General features: G+C 39.2%; 1 protein-coding gene across 1 annotated transcript in view; it reads right to left on the reverse strand.

Annotated features, from left to right (window-relative positions):
- Positions 1 to 7,496: 7,496 nt before the first annotated feature.
- LOC119296802 overlaps positions 7,497 to 16,841 on the reverse strand; it is a 12,066-nt gene continuing 2,721 nt past the window's right edge. Inside the window, exon 4 of the mRNA XM_037574863.1 lies at positions 7,497 to 8,408. Coding sequence (XP_037430760.1) covers positions 7,738 to 8,408 — 671 coding nt within the window. The 3' untranslated portion in view covers positions 7,497 to 7,737. The remainder of the gene's footprint in view (positions 8,409 to 16,841) is intronic.

Genomic DNA, 16,841 nt, shown 5'->3' on the forward strand with positions numbered 1-16,841 from the left:
GGGGGTGCTCCAAGGAGAGCAGAACCCACGAGGGTGCACCAGGAGGCCCAGACGCGCCCTGGTGGGTTGTGCCCACCTCGGGTGCCCCCCGGACCGCCTCTTTGCTCTATAAATACCCCAATATTCCCAGAACCCTAGGGGTCGACAAAAATCAATTCCAGCCATCGCAGTCCAAAACCACCAGATCCAATCTAGAGACCATTAGGGATGGGGTTCACCACCTCCATTGGTGCCTCTCCGATGATGCATGAGTAATTCTTTGTAGACATTTGGTCTGTAGTTAGTAGCTAGATGGCTTCCTCTCTCTCGCTATATTCTCAATACAATGGTCTCTTGGACATCCATATGATCTAACTCTTTTTGCGGTGTGTTTTTTGGGATCTGATGAACTTTGAGTTTATGATCAGTTATATCTTTTTATATCCATGAAAGTATTTGAGTTTCTTTGATCTCTTTTATGCATGATTGCTTATAGCCTCGTATTTCTTCTCCGATATTTGGGTTTTTTTTGGCCAACTTGATCTATTTATCTTGCATTGGGAAGAGGTGCTTTGTAGTGGGTTCGATCTTATGGTGCTTGATCCTAGTGACAAAAGGGGAACCGGCACGTATGTATCGTTGCTATTAAGGATAAAACGATGGGTTCTATCTCTACATAGATAAATATTGTCTACATCATGTCATCGTTCTTATTGCATTACTCCGTTTCTCCATGAACTTAATACACTAGATGCATGCTGGATAGCGGTCGATGTGTGGAGTAATAGTAGTAGATGCAGGAAGGAGTCGGTCTACTAATCTTGGACGTGATGCCTATATAATGATCATTGCTTGGATATCGTCATGATTATTTAAAGTTCTATCAATTGCCCAATAGTAATTTGTTCACCCACCATTTGCTATTTTTCTCGAGAAAAGCCACTAGTGAAACCTACGGCCCCCGGGTCTCTTTCTCATATATTTTCCTTTGCGATCTACTTTTCCTTTGCATTTTTTTAGATCTATTAAACCAAAAATACAAAAATACCTTGCTGTGTTTTATTCTTATTTATTTTATTTTGCGTTCGATCTATCAATCTACTACAATTTCCTCACGTCCGTTTGCCATCTCTCGCGCCGTTACCCGAAAGGGATTGACAACCCCTTTTACACGTGGAGTTGCGAGTAGTTGTTATTTGTGTGCAGGGGATGTTTACGTTGTGTTGCTTGGTTCTCCTACTGGTTCGATAACCTTGGTTTCATATCTGAGGGAAGTACCTACCGCTGCTGTGCTGCATCATCCCTTCCTCTTTGGGGAAATACCGACGTAGCTTCAGGCCGCAATCAAAAGGAATTTCTCGCGCCGTTGCCGGGGATGATCTTCAACATATACCAGGTTCCTAATCACAAATCTCATCTCCTCGCAATTTACATTATTTGCCATTTACCTCTTTTTTTCCTCTCCACCACTTCACAAAATTTTGCCGTTTTATTCGCCCTCTTTTCCGTTCGCCTTTTTCTCATCAGATCTTTTGTTTGCTTCTGTTGCCATGTGCCTTCTATATGCTTGCATCTTCGCTTGCTATAAATCTATTGATATGGATCCTCATCCACTTGCTAATCTTTTTAAAATATCAAATCATGTTGAATCAATTGCTAGTGAGTTGAGTGCACTAGATTATCTTTATGAAGTTTTGCTTGAGATTCATGAATCCGAAAGTTATGATGAAGAAATTTATGAAGAGATTCATGATAGCTCCTTGAATGAAAAGCATGATTGCAATGATTTTACTATAAATTCTATTAATGTCAATTGTGCTAATAATATGCAAAACCCCAAGCTTGGGGATGCTAATTTTGCTATGTCCACTACTTGTTGCAATGATCATGATTGGGGTGATGATTCTTATGATCTTTAAATTTTTTTAAGCCTCATGATGAATATGTTTGCGATAATATTGAAAGTGGGTTTGGAAGAGTGTCAATTGTAGCTAAAAATAAACCCACATATTTGGAGAGTGTTCAATCTTATGAATTTTCTGATAAAAGTGGGCTTGGAGAGGTCATGACTTTATTTGATGATCCCACTATTTTGGAAGAGCGTCAACTTTGCATGCATGTGGATCATGAAGAGAATATTTTATGTGATGGTTATATTTTTGAATTTGATTATGATCCTACATGCACTTATTATGAGAGGGGTAAATATGGTTGTAGAAAATTTCATGTTATTAAATTTCCTCTTGTTATGTTGAGATCGTCAATGTTTTATTCCTCTTCTTTGCATATGTTAGATGTTTCTTGTCTTGATAATTTGTTTGCTTATAAAATTCCAAAACATTGGAAGTATGTTAGACTTAAATGTGTTTGTCATATGTTTCATGATGCTCTCTTTGTGTTTCAATTATTATATTTCTTGTGAGCATCAATAAAATCTTATGCCTAGCTAGGGGCGTGAAACAATAGTGCTTGTTGGGAGGCAACCCAATGAATAGAATTTATTTTTTCTTTTTGCTTTCTGTTCTTCAGTGTTTTGCTTGAAGTGTCTTGTATGATATGAGTCTTTGATTGTTCTATTTGTGTTTTAAGTCTTGATCCCTTGCTGTACACACCTATTTGAGAGAGCCAAAATTATGTCATGACTTGTTAGAATTTCTCTCTATGCTTCACTTAAATCTTTTATGAGCTATGGACTTGCTCTAGTGCTTCACTTATATCTTTTTGAGCATGGTGTGCTTTAGTATTTTTGAAGAAATGCTCTCTTGCTTCACTTAGATTTATTTGAGAGTTAGTAAATTTTTTAAGAAATTCTCTCTTGCTTCACTTAAATTAATTTGAGAGAAAGAAAAATTATGCTCATGATCTTCACTTATATTTGTTTGAGCTTATGAAAAGCAACACATGAAAATTAGTCCCGAAGTGATAGATATCCAAGAAGGATGTAATAAAAACTTTCATGAAGATCATTGGACAAAATAAACTTGATTCCTTGTAATAGTTTTGAGATATGATGATGTGATATGTGAGTTGTGTTGATGAGTAATAATGCTTTAGTAAGAATATTGGTGTTAAGGTTTGTGATTCCCTACGCAAGTACGAAAGTCAATAGTCATGCAATGAAATTATATCCTACTTGTGGTGCATTTTTCGGTGTTAATTATGCTTAATGCTTACTTATGAGATTATTCGTTTCTTGGTTGGTCGCTTCTCAATCTTTTGCTAGCCTTTATTTTGCACTAAGTATGATCTCTACTTGTGCATCCAAAATTCTTTAAACCAGTTTTGCCACATGAGTCCAATATATCTACCTATATGTGGTATTCTTTTGCCGTTCTAAGCAAATTTGCATGTGCCATCTCTAATTTTCAAAATAAACTTCTCTTGTGTGTTTGTTTCTCTCGCGGAGCGGTGAGGGGTGGCTAATATTTTCCCTGCTAGATGTGTTATTCTCACAATGAGTGTTTATTCACTTGTCATTGCACGAGAGTAAGGCAAAGATTTTAGGGATGCCCAGTCCCGAAATGAAAAATGAATTTACTTTTATGTTGTCAAATAATAAATTCCTTGGAAAGTGTTGGTATGGAGGGCAACCGTGGATACGGCTAGCCATGGAAAGTGAAAGTATAGTGGAAAAAGGAATAAACTTTATTTTCTGTTTGGGAACCGCTATGATATATCTAGCATGGAAAGTGTTGGGAGTCATTTTCGTTGGTGGGAAGGATACACCTCCCAAAATGTTTTTATCTCTAAGTTTTTCTCTTTGAGCTCTAGCCCCTCTACAAATCCCTACTTCCCTCTATGAAGGGCCTTTATTTTACTTTATGCAATTTTTATTTTGAATTTGAGTCTCCATCTTCTCTTATAAAAGCACCAACTAAGAGGCAATATGATCGTAGTTGAGTATTGGGTGTAGCTAATATGCGAGTGTGCTTCATGAATGGATCAATGGTTGAGCATGACGGGCTAAGGATAACTTATTTTATGGTTGATATTTTGAAACATGTTTTCTTGTTGATATGCTTGAGTATTTAAATTATCATGTCAAAACTAGACTATTGCTTTGAATCACATAAAAGTCCAAATGTCCATGCTATCAAGAAAAGAATATGATATGACATAATAGGCAGCATTCCACATCAAAAATTCTGTTTTTATCACTTACCTACTCGACGACGAGTAGGAGTAAAACTTGGGCATGCTGATACGTCTCCCACATATTTATAATTTTTTATTGTTCCATGTTGTTATATTATTAATCTTGGATTTTTTTATAATCATTTTATATCATTTTTTGGTACTAACCTATTGAGATAGTGCCAAGTGCCAGTTGCTATTTTCTGCATGTTTTTTACATCGCAGGAAATCAATATCAGACGGAGTCCAAATGCAACGAAACTTCACGCAGAATTTTTTTTACCAGAAGACACATAATGGGTCCTGGCTGCGCCTAGGGGGTGCTCCGAGGAGAGCACAACCCACCAGGGCGCGCCAGGAGGCCCGGGCAGGCCCGTGTGGGCTGTGCCCACCTCGGGTGCCCCCGGACCGCCTCTTTGCTCTATAAATACCCCAATATTCCCAAAACCCTAGGGGAGTCGACAAAAATCAATTCCAGCCACTGCAGAGTCCAGAGCCATCAGATCCAATCTAGACACCATCACAAATGGGGTTCACCACCTCCATTGGTGCCTCTTCGATGATGCGTTAGTAGTTCTTTGTAGACCTTCAGGTGCATAGTTAGTAGCTAGATGGGTTCCTCTCTCTCGCTGAATTCTAAATACAATGGTCTCTTGGAGATCCATATGATGTAACTCTTTTTGCGGTGTGTTTGTTGGGATCTGATGAACTTTGAGTTTATGATCAGTTATATCTTTTTATATCCATGAAAGTATTTGAGTTTCTTTGATCTCTTTTATGCATGATCGCTTATAGCCTCGCATTTCTTCTCCGATATTTGGGTTTTGGTAGGCCAACTTGATCTATTTATCTTGCAATGGGAAGAGGTGCTTTGTAGTGGGTTCGATCTTACGGTGCTTGATCCCAGTGACAGAAGGGGAACCGACACGTATGTATCGGTTCTACTAAGGATAAAACGATGGGGTATATCTCTACATAGATAGATCTTGTCTACATCATATCATCGTTCTTATTGCATTACTCTTCTCCATGAAATTAATACACTAGATGCATGCTAGATAGCGGTCGATGTGTGGAGTAATAGAAGTAGATGCAGGCAGGAGTCGGTCTACTAATCTTGGACGTGATGCCTATATAATGATCATTGCTTGGATATCGTCACGATTATTTGAAGTTCTATCAATTGGCCAACAGTAATTTTCACCCAATGTTTGCTATTTTTCTCGAGAGAAGCCACTAGCGAAACATCGGGCCCCCGGGTCTCTTTCTCATATATTTGCCTTTGCGATCTACTTTTCCTTTGCATTTATTTTCAGATCTATCAAACCAAAAATACAAAAATATCTTGCTGCATTTTATTCTTATTTATTTTATTTGGTGTTCGATCTATCAATCTACTACAATTTCTTGACGTCTGTTTGCCATATCTGGCGCAGTTACCCAAAAGGGATTGACAACCCCTTTTACACGTCAGGTTGCGAGTAGTTGTTATTTGTGTGCAAGGGCTTTTTATATTGTGTTGCTTGGTTCTCCTACTGGTTCGACAAACCTTGGTTTCATATCTGAGGAAAATACCTACCACTTCTGTGCTGCATCATCCCTTCCTCTTTGCAGAAATACCGACGTAGGTTCAAGCCGCAACCAGTGACTCTTCTGGTCTCCTCCCGAACCTTTCAGGGTTTCTTGTGGTGCAAGAAAAATCGTCAAAGAGTATCATTCTGTTTGGTATTGATTTTTCCTAAAGACAAAAACAAGGAAAAAACAACAACTAGCACTACCACTAGGTTAATAGATCAGTCCCAAAAAATGATATAAAATAGCATAATAATGCATATAAAATATCCAAGATTGATAATATAATACCATTGAACAATAAAAAGTTATAAATACATTGGAGACGTATCATCGGCCCGTGATTTGTTCCTCACATTTCAGGCCCAATCTACTTCTCAGCTTGTTAAAAGCCCATTTTATTTTCTAGCCCAACTAAGGCAAGCGGTTTACCCGCCTTTTAATGGCCCGAAACTAATAGTGGGCCAGATTAAGTCTAGGCCTGCTAATGGCCCAAGATGATTGCAGGCCCATGTTCCGGCCCCTTTATAGCAATTGGTGGGCTGGCCAGTTTTAGTACCATTTTTTTATATAAACCTAACGTATTGGCCCATTGCGCTTCGATCAAAGCTTACAACCTTTCACAGAGCGACGACAGCATATACAATAAATAAATTGCAGCACCATGACAAAGAATAAACCTAGACTATACAACAAAGAAATTACAGCATATTACATTCACTGGGCATCAAAGTTCATCGCTAGTGATAATAAAGGGCAACCAGACAGCAGATTACATACATTGGACATCAAAGGTCGCCACCAGTGCAAGTAAACACGCCGACAAAATAATAGATAGAACCGATAGCACTTCAACACATTTCAAGAAAGGTTAGCCCTACCCAGGTGCTGAGCAACCTGATGAGACTGCGCTTGTTCGACGCTTATATCCACCAACTCAAGTTGCATAACATCAATAGACCTCATGTACTTATGATTAATCTTTCATAGAGATTGGAGTTAACCTCGGATTTGAGCTGAAGCATGTCTTTCTGCTTGAATTTGAGACTGAAGAAGTCAAACAGATTCATATGGAGACTTCGTTGAGCTTGGGTCAATGCTATTAGCGAGTAATTTCGACACTACATCAAGACATGACTTCGGGGTTATATCGTTATCCTCAAGATGTGTTGCCTTCTTCTCTGCAATATATGTTAGAGGGACAAGCAATGGGTTCGTCTCACTATAATTGTGGCAGTTCTTCCTAGCGTCAGTGATGTCACCCTAAAAGAGAAACACGTAGACAGATAACATGTTTTGCACGTATAAGCACTAGAGCTGTCAATTCATCCCATTTTACTCGAAAATAAAGAGACACGGTTTAAAATAGCATTAACATAATAGTCATTGTTCATAGTTAAGAAGGCAGGAAATGTCATTGTGCAGGAGCGGCCAGCTTCACCACACCACTGGATTACAGATCAAGAACACAAGCATCAATGTAGTGCTAAACAACGTATAAGCATGAATGGTGAGTGTACTATCAATTTATTCCATTTCAAATTAGTTAATAAAGAGACATGATTTAAATAACATTAACATAATGTGACACTGTTCATAACACATAGCTGGATATGGCATTGTTCATAGTTAACGCATAGTAAAGGTTAATTTCTGAATGCACATGGAGCTAATAAGAAGCAATCAAACTAAAATATTTTGTCAAAAAAAGGTTCAGAAGGAAAGGATAAACAAAACTAATATGCATAAATACATAGTAGACAAATAGTATAGAAGAGCCAATATCTGTCGGAAGATAAAAATCCCTTGAACTGTTGTAGAAAAGGACATCTTGAATCTAATATTAAATTGTCAGGTCGCTTGCAAATATTGTTAACAAAGTCTACAATGAAATATTAATTTAGGAGCCATCAATAGTACACATTGTAATGACATTGAGGATCGCCATATATCTCGTCCAGCAAACACAAATAGAAGCATTTTTCCAGCAACAAACACGTAGTACCAAGCAAACACATGGCTCCAGACCTTGTTAGTTCATGACACTACGACTCAGGGAGCGACGGTCAGATAGCTTGGGATCTCCAGATGGAAGCCGAAGACATGCGAGCCCAGATCCTCTGGCAACAGGTACACATCACCACCATACCCTGTCAGTTCAGCACACTTGTGAGCGTCATCCCCATGTGAATCTCTGGCCCTAAACAGAACCCTGTGAACCTTCCCGTTCTCGCCGGTTGCTTCATCTGTGAGAAATATCTGATTTACTTCCACTCCAATAAGCAAAACGGCATGATTTTTCTCCTTGTTTGGCCCCCTGTATAACTCTTTGTTTGCTGTCATCTTGAAACAGCGACCAGTTCTCATGCCAACTAGTAAGGGGAACCCGCTAGCAATCAGACGTACTAGCTTGTCGACTTCAGTAGTAGCAGTGCTCAAAAGGAACCACGACTTCAACTTCAGCACTCTTTCTGTTCGGACGCATTTCGTTGCACACACATACTTAACTCCCAGCAACTGGGCAATCCTCAACAAGTTAGGAATTCTTCTCATCCTGTCGGCTTCTTCTGCTTCATTCCCCACACCTTCCCGAAAGAGTGGATAATACTTTGCGAATAGGTCAACAATATTCAGCGGCAGACATATGGTAACCTCCCGGAGCGCTCCCTCGATTCTAATTGAAACATCCATGCCGGCCACTAATGCATGAGCTGCGCAGGTCGCTGCAAAAAAAAGTTCAACAACAAACTTTGAGGAACTACACAGTCTGCAGTATTACCACACATAATAGCCAAGAGAATGGGCAGGAAATCTAAGCTAGCCACCTCACCGAGAAATTGTCAGCAATTCAATCCAAATCTAAGCTAACTCACGGCTCTCTCCTTGATCCTGCCGTGACTCCACAAGTACAACCTACCCTCCCCTGCGGCTACGTCATGTGGCACTAGCTAGAAGCGTGCTGGCCCTTTCAGGAGTCTACACGTTTGGTTCAGTTATCAATTGAGTTTAATAAAAAATGCTTAAATTCATATTATGTGCTTGTATTTTAAACCAAAGAGCTGAGTATCTCTTCATTTGAGAACGCATATCGTATAACTTAGAACTCGGTTTGTATGACATGATTTGTTCTAAGCACTGTTCAAGATATCTTCCGATATGCCGATAAATCAGCCGATTTATCGCTTACCGCTGTCTGACCGATAAGATAAATCGGCCGATAAATCAGCCGATATGGCGATAAATCGGCCGATATGCCGATAAACTGGCCGATTTACCCCTTACCATGGGTCGACCGATAAGTTCCCGATAAGCGATATCCCCAACATTGGTTCTAAGATAGGAAATATTTAAAAGGCCCAATTTTAGTCACAGCAGTAATATTTAGAGTGAATTCCATTTTTTACCTTGTAGTTGTACATTTGTGACACATATTACCCTATTTAGCGGAACTTTTATCGAAATGTCAGATTTTGGAGACTTTTAACACGGTTTTACCCTAGTTTTACATTTTGTCTGTTTATGGTCGATAGGATCGGCATGTTGCGTCATTGATTTGTAAAAAAAACTGTAAGGATCGGAGGGCATCATTGGCGATCTTGTCCAAGCTTCTCTTGTCTATCTGTTCCACTCCTTCTGGCCGTCCACATGTTTTTGGATACAGGGCGTCACCTCACACCTTACCTGATGGACACGCATCAAAAAACAAGGGTCCAAAGATTTCAAAAGGGGTATTCTAGACGAATTTTCACTCGAAGGGGTAATTAGTGTCACAAATGTATAAATATGGGGTAAAAAGTGGAATTCACTCTAATATTTACCCTAATAAGTGGTGAAACATCCGACATCCTCAAGCATTAAGACGATCCCGTCAGTAAAGGGCGCTCTCTCTGCTCAATGAAACGTATCACTCTATGTCTGTTTTTTTAATATCTTTTTTGACTCTCTCTCTCTCTCTCTCTCTCTCTCTCTCTCTCATACATACTCCATCCTTATCAAAATATTGGAGTTCTAGGTTTGACCAAATTTATTAAAAGATATACCAACAAGTAAAACACACAATTAGTTTCATTTGATTAATCATAAAAATATATTTTCATATTATATATATTTAATGTTGTAGAAATTACTATATTTTTTTCTGTATACACGATCAAACCTAAGTTTGACTTAGGACAAAGCTAAAACTTAAAACAAAATGAAATGGAGATAGTGTTAAATCAAGTTTGTAATGCTGTACAACTGGATATAATATTCTTAAATGTGCATTCGAAACCGACTAATATTGATATGCTGAGATCGTTTGCAACACATGCATTCTTTTCTGCATTGTTATTTCGATTTCATAACGTGTTACAAAATTGTAGTTAAAGTCTTTCGTTAAAAGGTGATAAGTCAAAAGATGAATTGCATTTATTTTGCCTTTTTTGAAAAAATTACAGACCTATTATAAAGGTTCAACAAAAGTACAAAACACCAATCTTAGCATGAGTTTGTCGTTACAAGCTAGTACTTGCTGCTCACCTATTTTACCTTTAACTCTGTACAAACCCTTCACGAAATTCATAAAAAAAATCACTATGCAAATGAATTCCTACAGGTTCACCTACAAAAAGATACAAACATACTCACTTGGGCGGACACTATATGTGTTGGTCGCTGGGAGCAAAAATACAAATTTCATGTTTCACAGTATATTGTGAAATCATGCCATTGTGTTAAGTTCAATTGAAAGCATCTCTTTGTCAATACTTTGTAGGTTTTATTGTTTTTCAGATGTAAACCGAAATCACACTTGCATTTTTTTTCATTGGTTTTGTTTGTTTTTAAGCGCTTCTTTATCCATTTGTTTTAATAATACGGTTCCGCAGCAGTGCACAGGGCACTATCTATTATGAAGAATGAAGCACCCCCTTGAAGACCCCCTAGACTCTCTCTCTCTCTCTCTCTCTCTCTCTCTCTCTCTCCACTAGTAGAAAAGGGGGCTATGGTCCAGGCCGGGTCAGCCCATTAGTCCCGGTTCAATCTAGAACCGGGACCAATGGGGGCATTGGTCCCGGTTCGTGAGCCCAGGGGCCAGCCGGGCCACGTGGGCCATTGGTCCCGGTTCATCAGGACCTTTTGGTCCCGGTTGGTGGGACGAACCGGGACCAATGGGCCTGGCTCCTGGCCCACAACCATTGGTCCCGGTTCATGCCACGAACCGGGACCAAAGGCTCCCCTTTTAGTCCCGGATCGTGCCTCGAACCGGGACTAAAGAGTTTAGTCCCACCTCGCCAATCGAAGGGCGCCCACACCTGTTTATAAGCCCATCCCTCTTTGCGTTGTTGAGCTCCTCTCAAAGTGAAAATAGATGCACCTATAAAAGAAATTGGACTTAAATTCATAAATAGAAATTAATTATGAATTTGTGTTTAATTTTCTCTATAAGTACATCTATGTTGACTAACAGAGAAGTTTTTATTTTTTGTGACCTAAAAGAAAAAAAATCACTAAAAAACTATAAGTATTTAGTTCTAAGTAGAAATGAAAAAATAAATAGCAATAAAGTAAAAAAAAATGCTTATAATATTTGTTATGACTAACTAAAATAACCAAATTGAGTAAAGTTATTCATAAAGTAGTGATTCACAAAAATTTTAAAAAATTTAAATTTAAACTATTCAAATTTTAAAACTAATGGCACTAATAGAAAGTTTATAATTTTTGTGACCTAAAAGAAAAAAGAAATCACTTAAAAACTATAAGTATTTAGTTCTAAGTAGAACCTAAAATAAAAAATAAATCACTACAAAACAAAAAAGCAAAAAAAGTGACACCTACTATTAAATAGCAGGAAAAAGATGACTCAAAAATCAATTTTAACTATTCTACAAAGTGTTTTCACACAAATTTAGTAAACTAGTGATTCACACAAATTTTAAAAAATTCAAATTTAAACTATTCAAATTTTAAAGCTAATGGCACTAACAGAAGGTTTATAATTTTTATGACCTCAAAGAAAAAAGAAATCACTTAAAAACTATAAGTATTTAGTTCTAAGTAGAACCGAAAAAATAAATGGAAAAAAAGAAAAAAAAATGCCACCTACTGGGCCAGCACGACCTGAATACGACTAGAAACCCAACCATGGGCCAGGATTCAGGCCCGTAGCAGGCCCAGTAGGCCCACAGGCATTGCAGTGTCCAGTTAGGCCCATAAGCCTGCATTTGAGAGGAGCTCGAGAGGGAAGGCGCAGCAGCGCTTATAAACCACTCTCGAGCTCCCTCAGCTAGCGAGATGGGACTAAAGATTTGGCGCGGGGCAGCACAAGGTCTTTGGTCCTGGTTGGTATCACCAACCGGGACTAAAGGGTGCTTTGGTCCCGGTTCGTGGCACCAACCGGGACCAATGCCGCCCTTTAGTCCCGGCTGGTGCCACCAACCGGGACCAATGTCCGCCGCTTCCCACCCTTTGGGCTGCCGAAAAGTGGCCTTTGGTCCCGGTTGGTGGCCCCAACCGAGACTAAAGGGTGCATTCATCCCGGTTTCTATCACGAACCGGGACCAATTCTTCGTCTATATAAGTAGCACTTGTGAAATTTTCGATTCAGTTCGTTCTTCCCCGCCCGATGACGCTGCCAGGCTGCGCCTCGCCGTCGCCCCTGCCTCCGACGCCGTCCCGCGCGGCCGCAGACACCGTCCCCGCCCCGTGCCCCCCTGCCTCCTCGCCGCCGACGTCGTGCCCCTCACCGTTGCTGTCGCCGCCCCCTGCCTTCCTCATCGCCCGTCGCGCCGCGCCCCCTCACCGTCGCTGTCGCCGCCCCCTGCCTTCCTCATCGCCCGTCGCGCCGCGCCCCCTCACCGTCGCCGTCTCCGCGCCTCTCACCGTCGCCGTCGCCGCGCCCCTCACCATCGCCGGCCTCCTCGTCGATCGCCGCCCCGGCCCGTTGCGTAATTTCCTAATTTAGTGTGTGTAGTTAATTTAGATGCGTAATTTAGGATGTAGAGTTAATTGAGTTGTTGTAGTTAATTTAGATGTGTAGTTTAGATGTATAGTTAATTGAATTGTCGTAGTCAATTTAGATGTATAGTTTAGATATGCAAAAGTTAGAATTTTTTACTGTTCATACATTTTTTGGTGATATTATTGTTGCATATGCAAAAGTTTGTGTGTTCATATATATGCAAATAATATGTCATTTTTTATAGAATTTTTATGAATTTTGTTGTTGTAATTTTGTTCATAGAATTTTTATTTTGTTCATAGATTTTTTATGATTTTTTTCTGTTGTAATTTTGTTCATAGATTTTTTATGATTTTTTCTGTTGTAATTTTGTTCATAGAATTTTTATGATTTTTTTTGTTCATAGAATTATCTTTGTCAATTTACGTATATGTTCATATTTAGAAAAAAAAGAAGGAGAGAAAAAAGGAAAATAAGAAGAGGAAGAAGGAGAAGAAGAAGAAGAAGAATAAGAAGAAGAGGAGAGGAATAACAGGAGAAATAAATAAGAAGGTCTCCTCTATTATTCCTTCTTCTTCTCCTCTTTTTTTCTTCTTTTTCATCTTCTTATTTATTTCTTCTTCTCCTCTTTTTTTCTTCTTCTTCCTCTTCTTATTTTTGTTATCGGGTATGTCGTTGTCGATATACCCCCCCTCCCCGATAACTTTTAGTAATTAGTACTACTTAGAAAGTGTTTAATGGAATTAGTTAGAACTAGGTAAACTTGTTTATTTTTAGTAAGTACTACATTATTCTATTTATAGTAAGTGCTTAGTAGTTGAACTAGTTGATTTAATAGAACTGGTTTATTTTACTATAGAAGTAGTTTATTTTTAGCAAGAAAATTAATAGAACTAGTTTATTTTTTTAGTTAAAGCAATTATTCCCGCATCGACGTGGACGATCGATGCCTATCCCGCATCTCGTCGTCGAGTCGGCGAAGGACGACACCTGCTTGACCAGGTGGGCCATGTCCGGGACTGGGCTCCGCCGGGGTGGTACTGGGAGGCGCTACCTTCCGGGGGCGTAGCTTGGTGAGGAGCCAGCCCGTCGTTGACCCGATCCTTGTTTGGTGGCGGCCGCGTGGGTCAGTGGCGGTGCCGAGGCTTCCGGACACCGCGGAGGTGGTACGTCACCGTGTCAGCGAGGAGGACGAGCACGTTCGTCGCTACATGGTTGTGTTGGAGGGTAGGTTCGAGAATACCTGGCAGGTTCTTCAGGGATCTCACTGGAGCTATGATCCTGTGATGGTTCCTTCCCTTTGGGTGTCCACCGCCCGCGCCGATACCCGTCGGACGCTACGGTTCTAGCTGTACTTGCGATATGTATGATAGTATTCGACGTGTATTAGTGATAATATTCGACGATGTACGGAGACATGGAGATGATGTAGTTTTTCTTATAATTGAATGCATCCTAATTTGAATACTACTTTATTTTGCGATTTGATTTTTCTTATTGAATGCTAAAATTGGAGAGCACTATGCAAGGCATATGCATATGATTAGTTGAATAATAATGATCTAATTTAGTTTTTGTAGTACATATATATATATATATTTAATTGTACATGTTTAATCTTTAAATTATGAACGTATAGGAAATGTCATCATCGGACGACGGAAGTCTATCAGGAGAGTGCGACTGGTGCCACGACGATCGAGGTCAGTGCGACAGGCCTCACCTGGACGATGATCGGCGCTTCAGCATTAAGCTCGAGGAGACCTTCGAAGTTGAAGCGGTACGCAACGACGACAAGTGTTTTTTTCATAATTAAGCATGACTTCAACTATTTCAACGTGTAATTTTCATCTTTTACAATTCGAGTATAGTTTATCCCATGCCATGCAAGACGCTATGTCTTGGAGAGGATGGATTTTGAAGACCATGAAAATTTTGAAACGAAGAAAATTCACCTAAGAACCCATCATGATGTGAATTTTGAAGTAAAGTTGTATAATGCTGAGAGCGTAACCCATTTTGGTTGCAAAAATTGGGAAGCATTTTGCAAATTGTATGGTTTTAATGAGGGTATGCTTGTCACCATGGATCTTGGTGATCCTGAAATCGAGCAAGACAATGTGGACATTTGGGTCCTTGTTGATACGCCTCCAGTTCTACCGCTATGTGAGTTTCTCAAACATAGTTAATTATTAACTAATTTATATTGTTCATTTCAAAATAGTTGACAGCTTATTTCCATTGACAGCTTATTTTGAAATATCAAAGAATGTGCAGAAGATGGTAGATAGAACTTACTACACCGATGGCTCTGAGTTAACTTACAAGGAGAAAACTCATCTGGTTGGATTTTGTATTGATCTTGAAAATTACAATATCTACAATCGAACTCCTCAACATTATGGTCAATACGTGCCACTAGTGCACGTGTTGAACTACGGTAACTACCATGGAGATACCCTGGTAAGATTTTTTACTATTACGACATCCGTGCATCTTTTTGCATACTTCTAAAACTAGTACATCATTGCTAACTACGAAGTTATTACTATGTTTTTCAACAGAGAATCCCAGAGAATTGTGTGCCTCATTTGATGTATCAGAATGGCGGCAGCCTTCATGTTGTGAACATATATCCAGGTCATCCTACGAATCTCAACTGTCCATACCGGATTTCTAAAAGAAGTGGAGACATGACAATCAAAGAATGGAAAAAATGTATGAACAGTCGTAATGAGCTTCTTGAAAGCAAAAGGAAGCGACGCGTAAGAATTGGAGACAGGATGATCTCCATTCTTCATAATGGAGAGTCAGGGTCTATATTGTTTTATGCTATTTTACCTTAAGTGTGTTCAGGTCCTACCTGATACTGATGATCATGTGCTAAGAACAATTATGTAGGGTTGGGTTCGATGACTATGAGGATGATGATCGTATGACTTATTATTAATAACGAGTAGAAGTTGTATGATGATGCTTGATTAGTAGGACTTGTTATTATATATGATGATGTATGATGCGAGCATGCATGTGTTATTATATATATATCTGCGGGTGAAATAAACATAGCAGTAGCGTTGGTAAACCAAGGATGAAGATATATATAAGAGAGGACACTTCTCTCTATATTAGCTAGCTAATAACAACCTAAAAATAACCCCCTAAACCCCTAAAACAGCCACTTTTTTTTATAAAAAGAAAAAGAAAAACCTCAGCTCCGGCCAGCTGCTGACGCGTGGAAGCCTTTTGGTCCCGGTTTATGTCATCAACCGGGACCAAAGGCCCCCCTGCCTGGGCTGCCGGCAGCGGCCACGTGGAGGCCCATCTGTCCCGGTTCTGGTTGGAACCGGGACTAAAGGGTCAGGGCATTAGTAACGACCCTTTAGTCCCGGTTCTGGAACCGGTACAAAAGGCCCTTACGAACCGGGACAATAGGCCCGTTTTCTACTAGTGCGCTCTCTCTCTCTCTAAAGCGTAATATGTACATCACACAATAAGAGATCGTAAAATTGGTGTAGGCTGCAACAGATAAGTATATACTCGCTTATGCAAAAGAAAATATGTACTTTTTATCTATTGCATTAAATAAGTATATACTGTCCAAAAAAATATTGTATGTAATACAAGCAGTAAATACCCCCAAAAAATGTTCTCATGAAAAAAGTAGTATGTATATACCCACTCGTGTAGAAAGAAGTATATAATCCACAAGTAGTATATATATACTCCCTCCGTTTCTTTTTACTCCACATATAAAATTTGTTTGAAGTCAAAGTACGCAAAGTTTGAGCAAATATATATTAAAAAATATGAACATCTACGATACTAAAACTACATAGTATGAAAATACATTTCATTATGCATCTAATAATATTGATTTCATATAGTGAATGTTGGTATTTTTTAATATAAAATTAGTCAAACTTTACAAAGCTTGACTTTGACCAAATTTTATATGCAAACTAAAAAGAAACGGTGAGAGTACTTGCTAATTCAAAAAAGAATGGTATTCATACTCTCCCACAAACAGAAGCATTACTACTGCACTCCTTCGCAAGAAGAGGTATCATATTATCTCTCATGCTAAACATAGTTATATAGTCAGGTTGATGAAGCATGCCCTCAGAATATGAGTGTATACACATGCAACTTACTATGCACGCCAACAGAATTTAAAAAAAATACTATACACGCCAGCAACCAATCAATATTA

This window comes from Triticum dicoccoides, chromosome 5A (genome assembly GCF_002162155.2).
Source record: "Triticum dicoccoides isolate Atlit2015 ecotype Zavitan chromosome 5A, WEW_v2.0, whole genome shotgun sequence".
NCBI lineage: Eukaryota > Viridiplantae > Streptophyta > Magnoliopsida > Poales > Poaceae > Triticum > Triticum dicoccoides.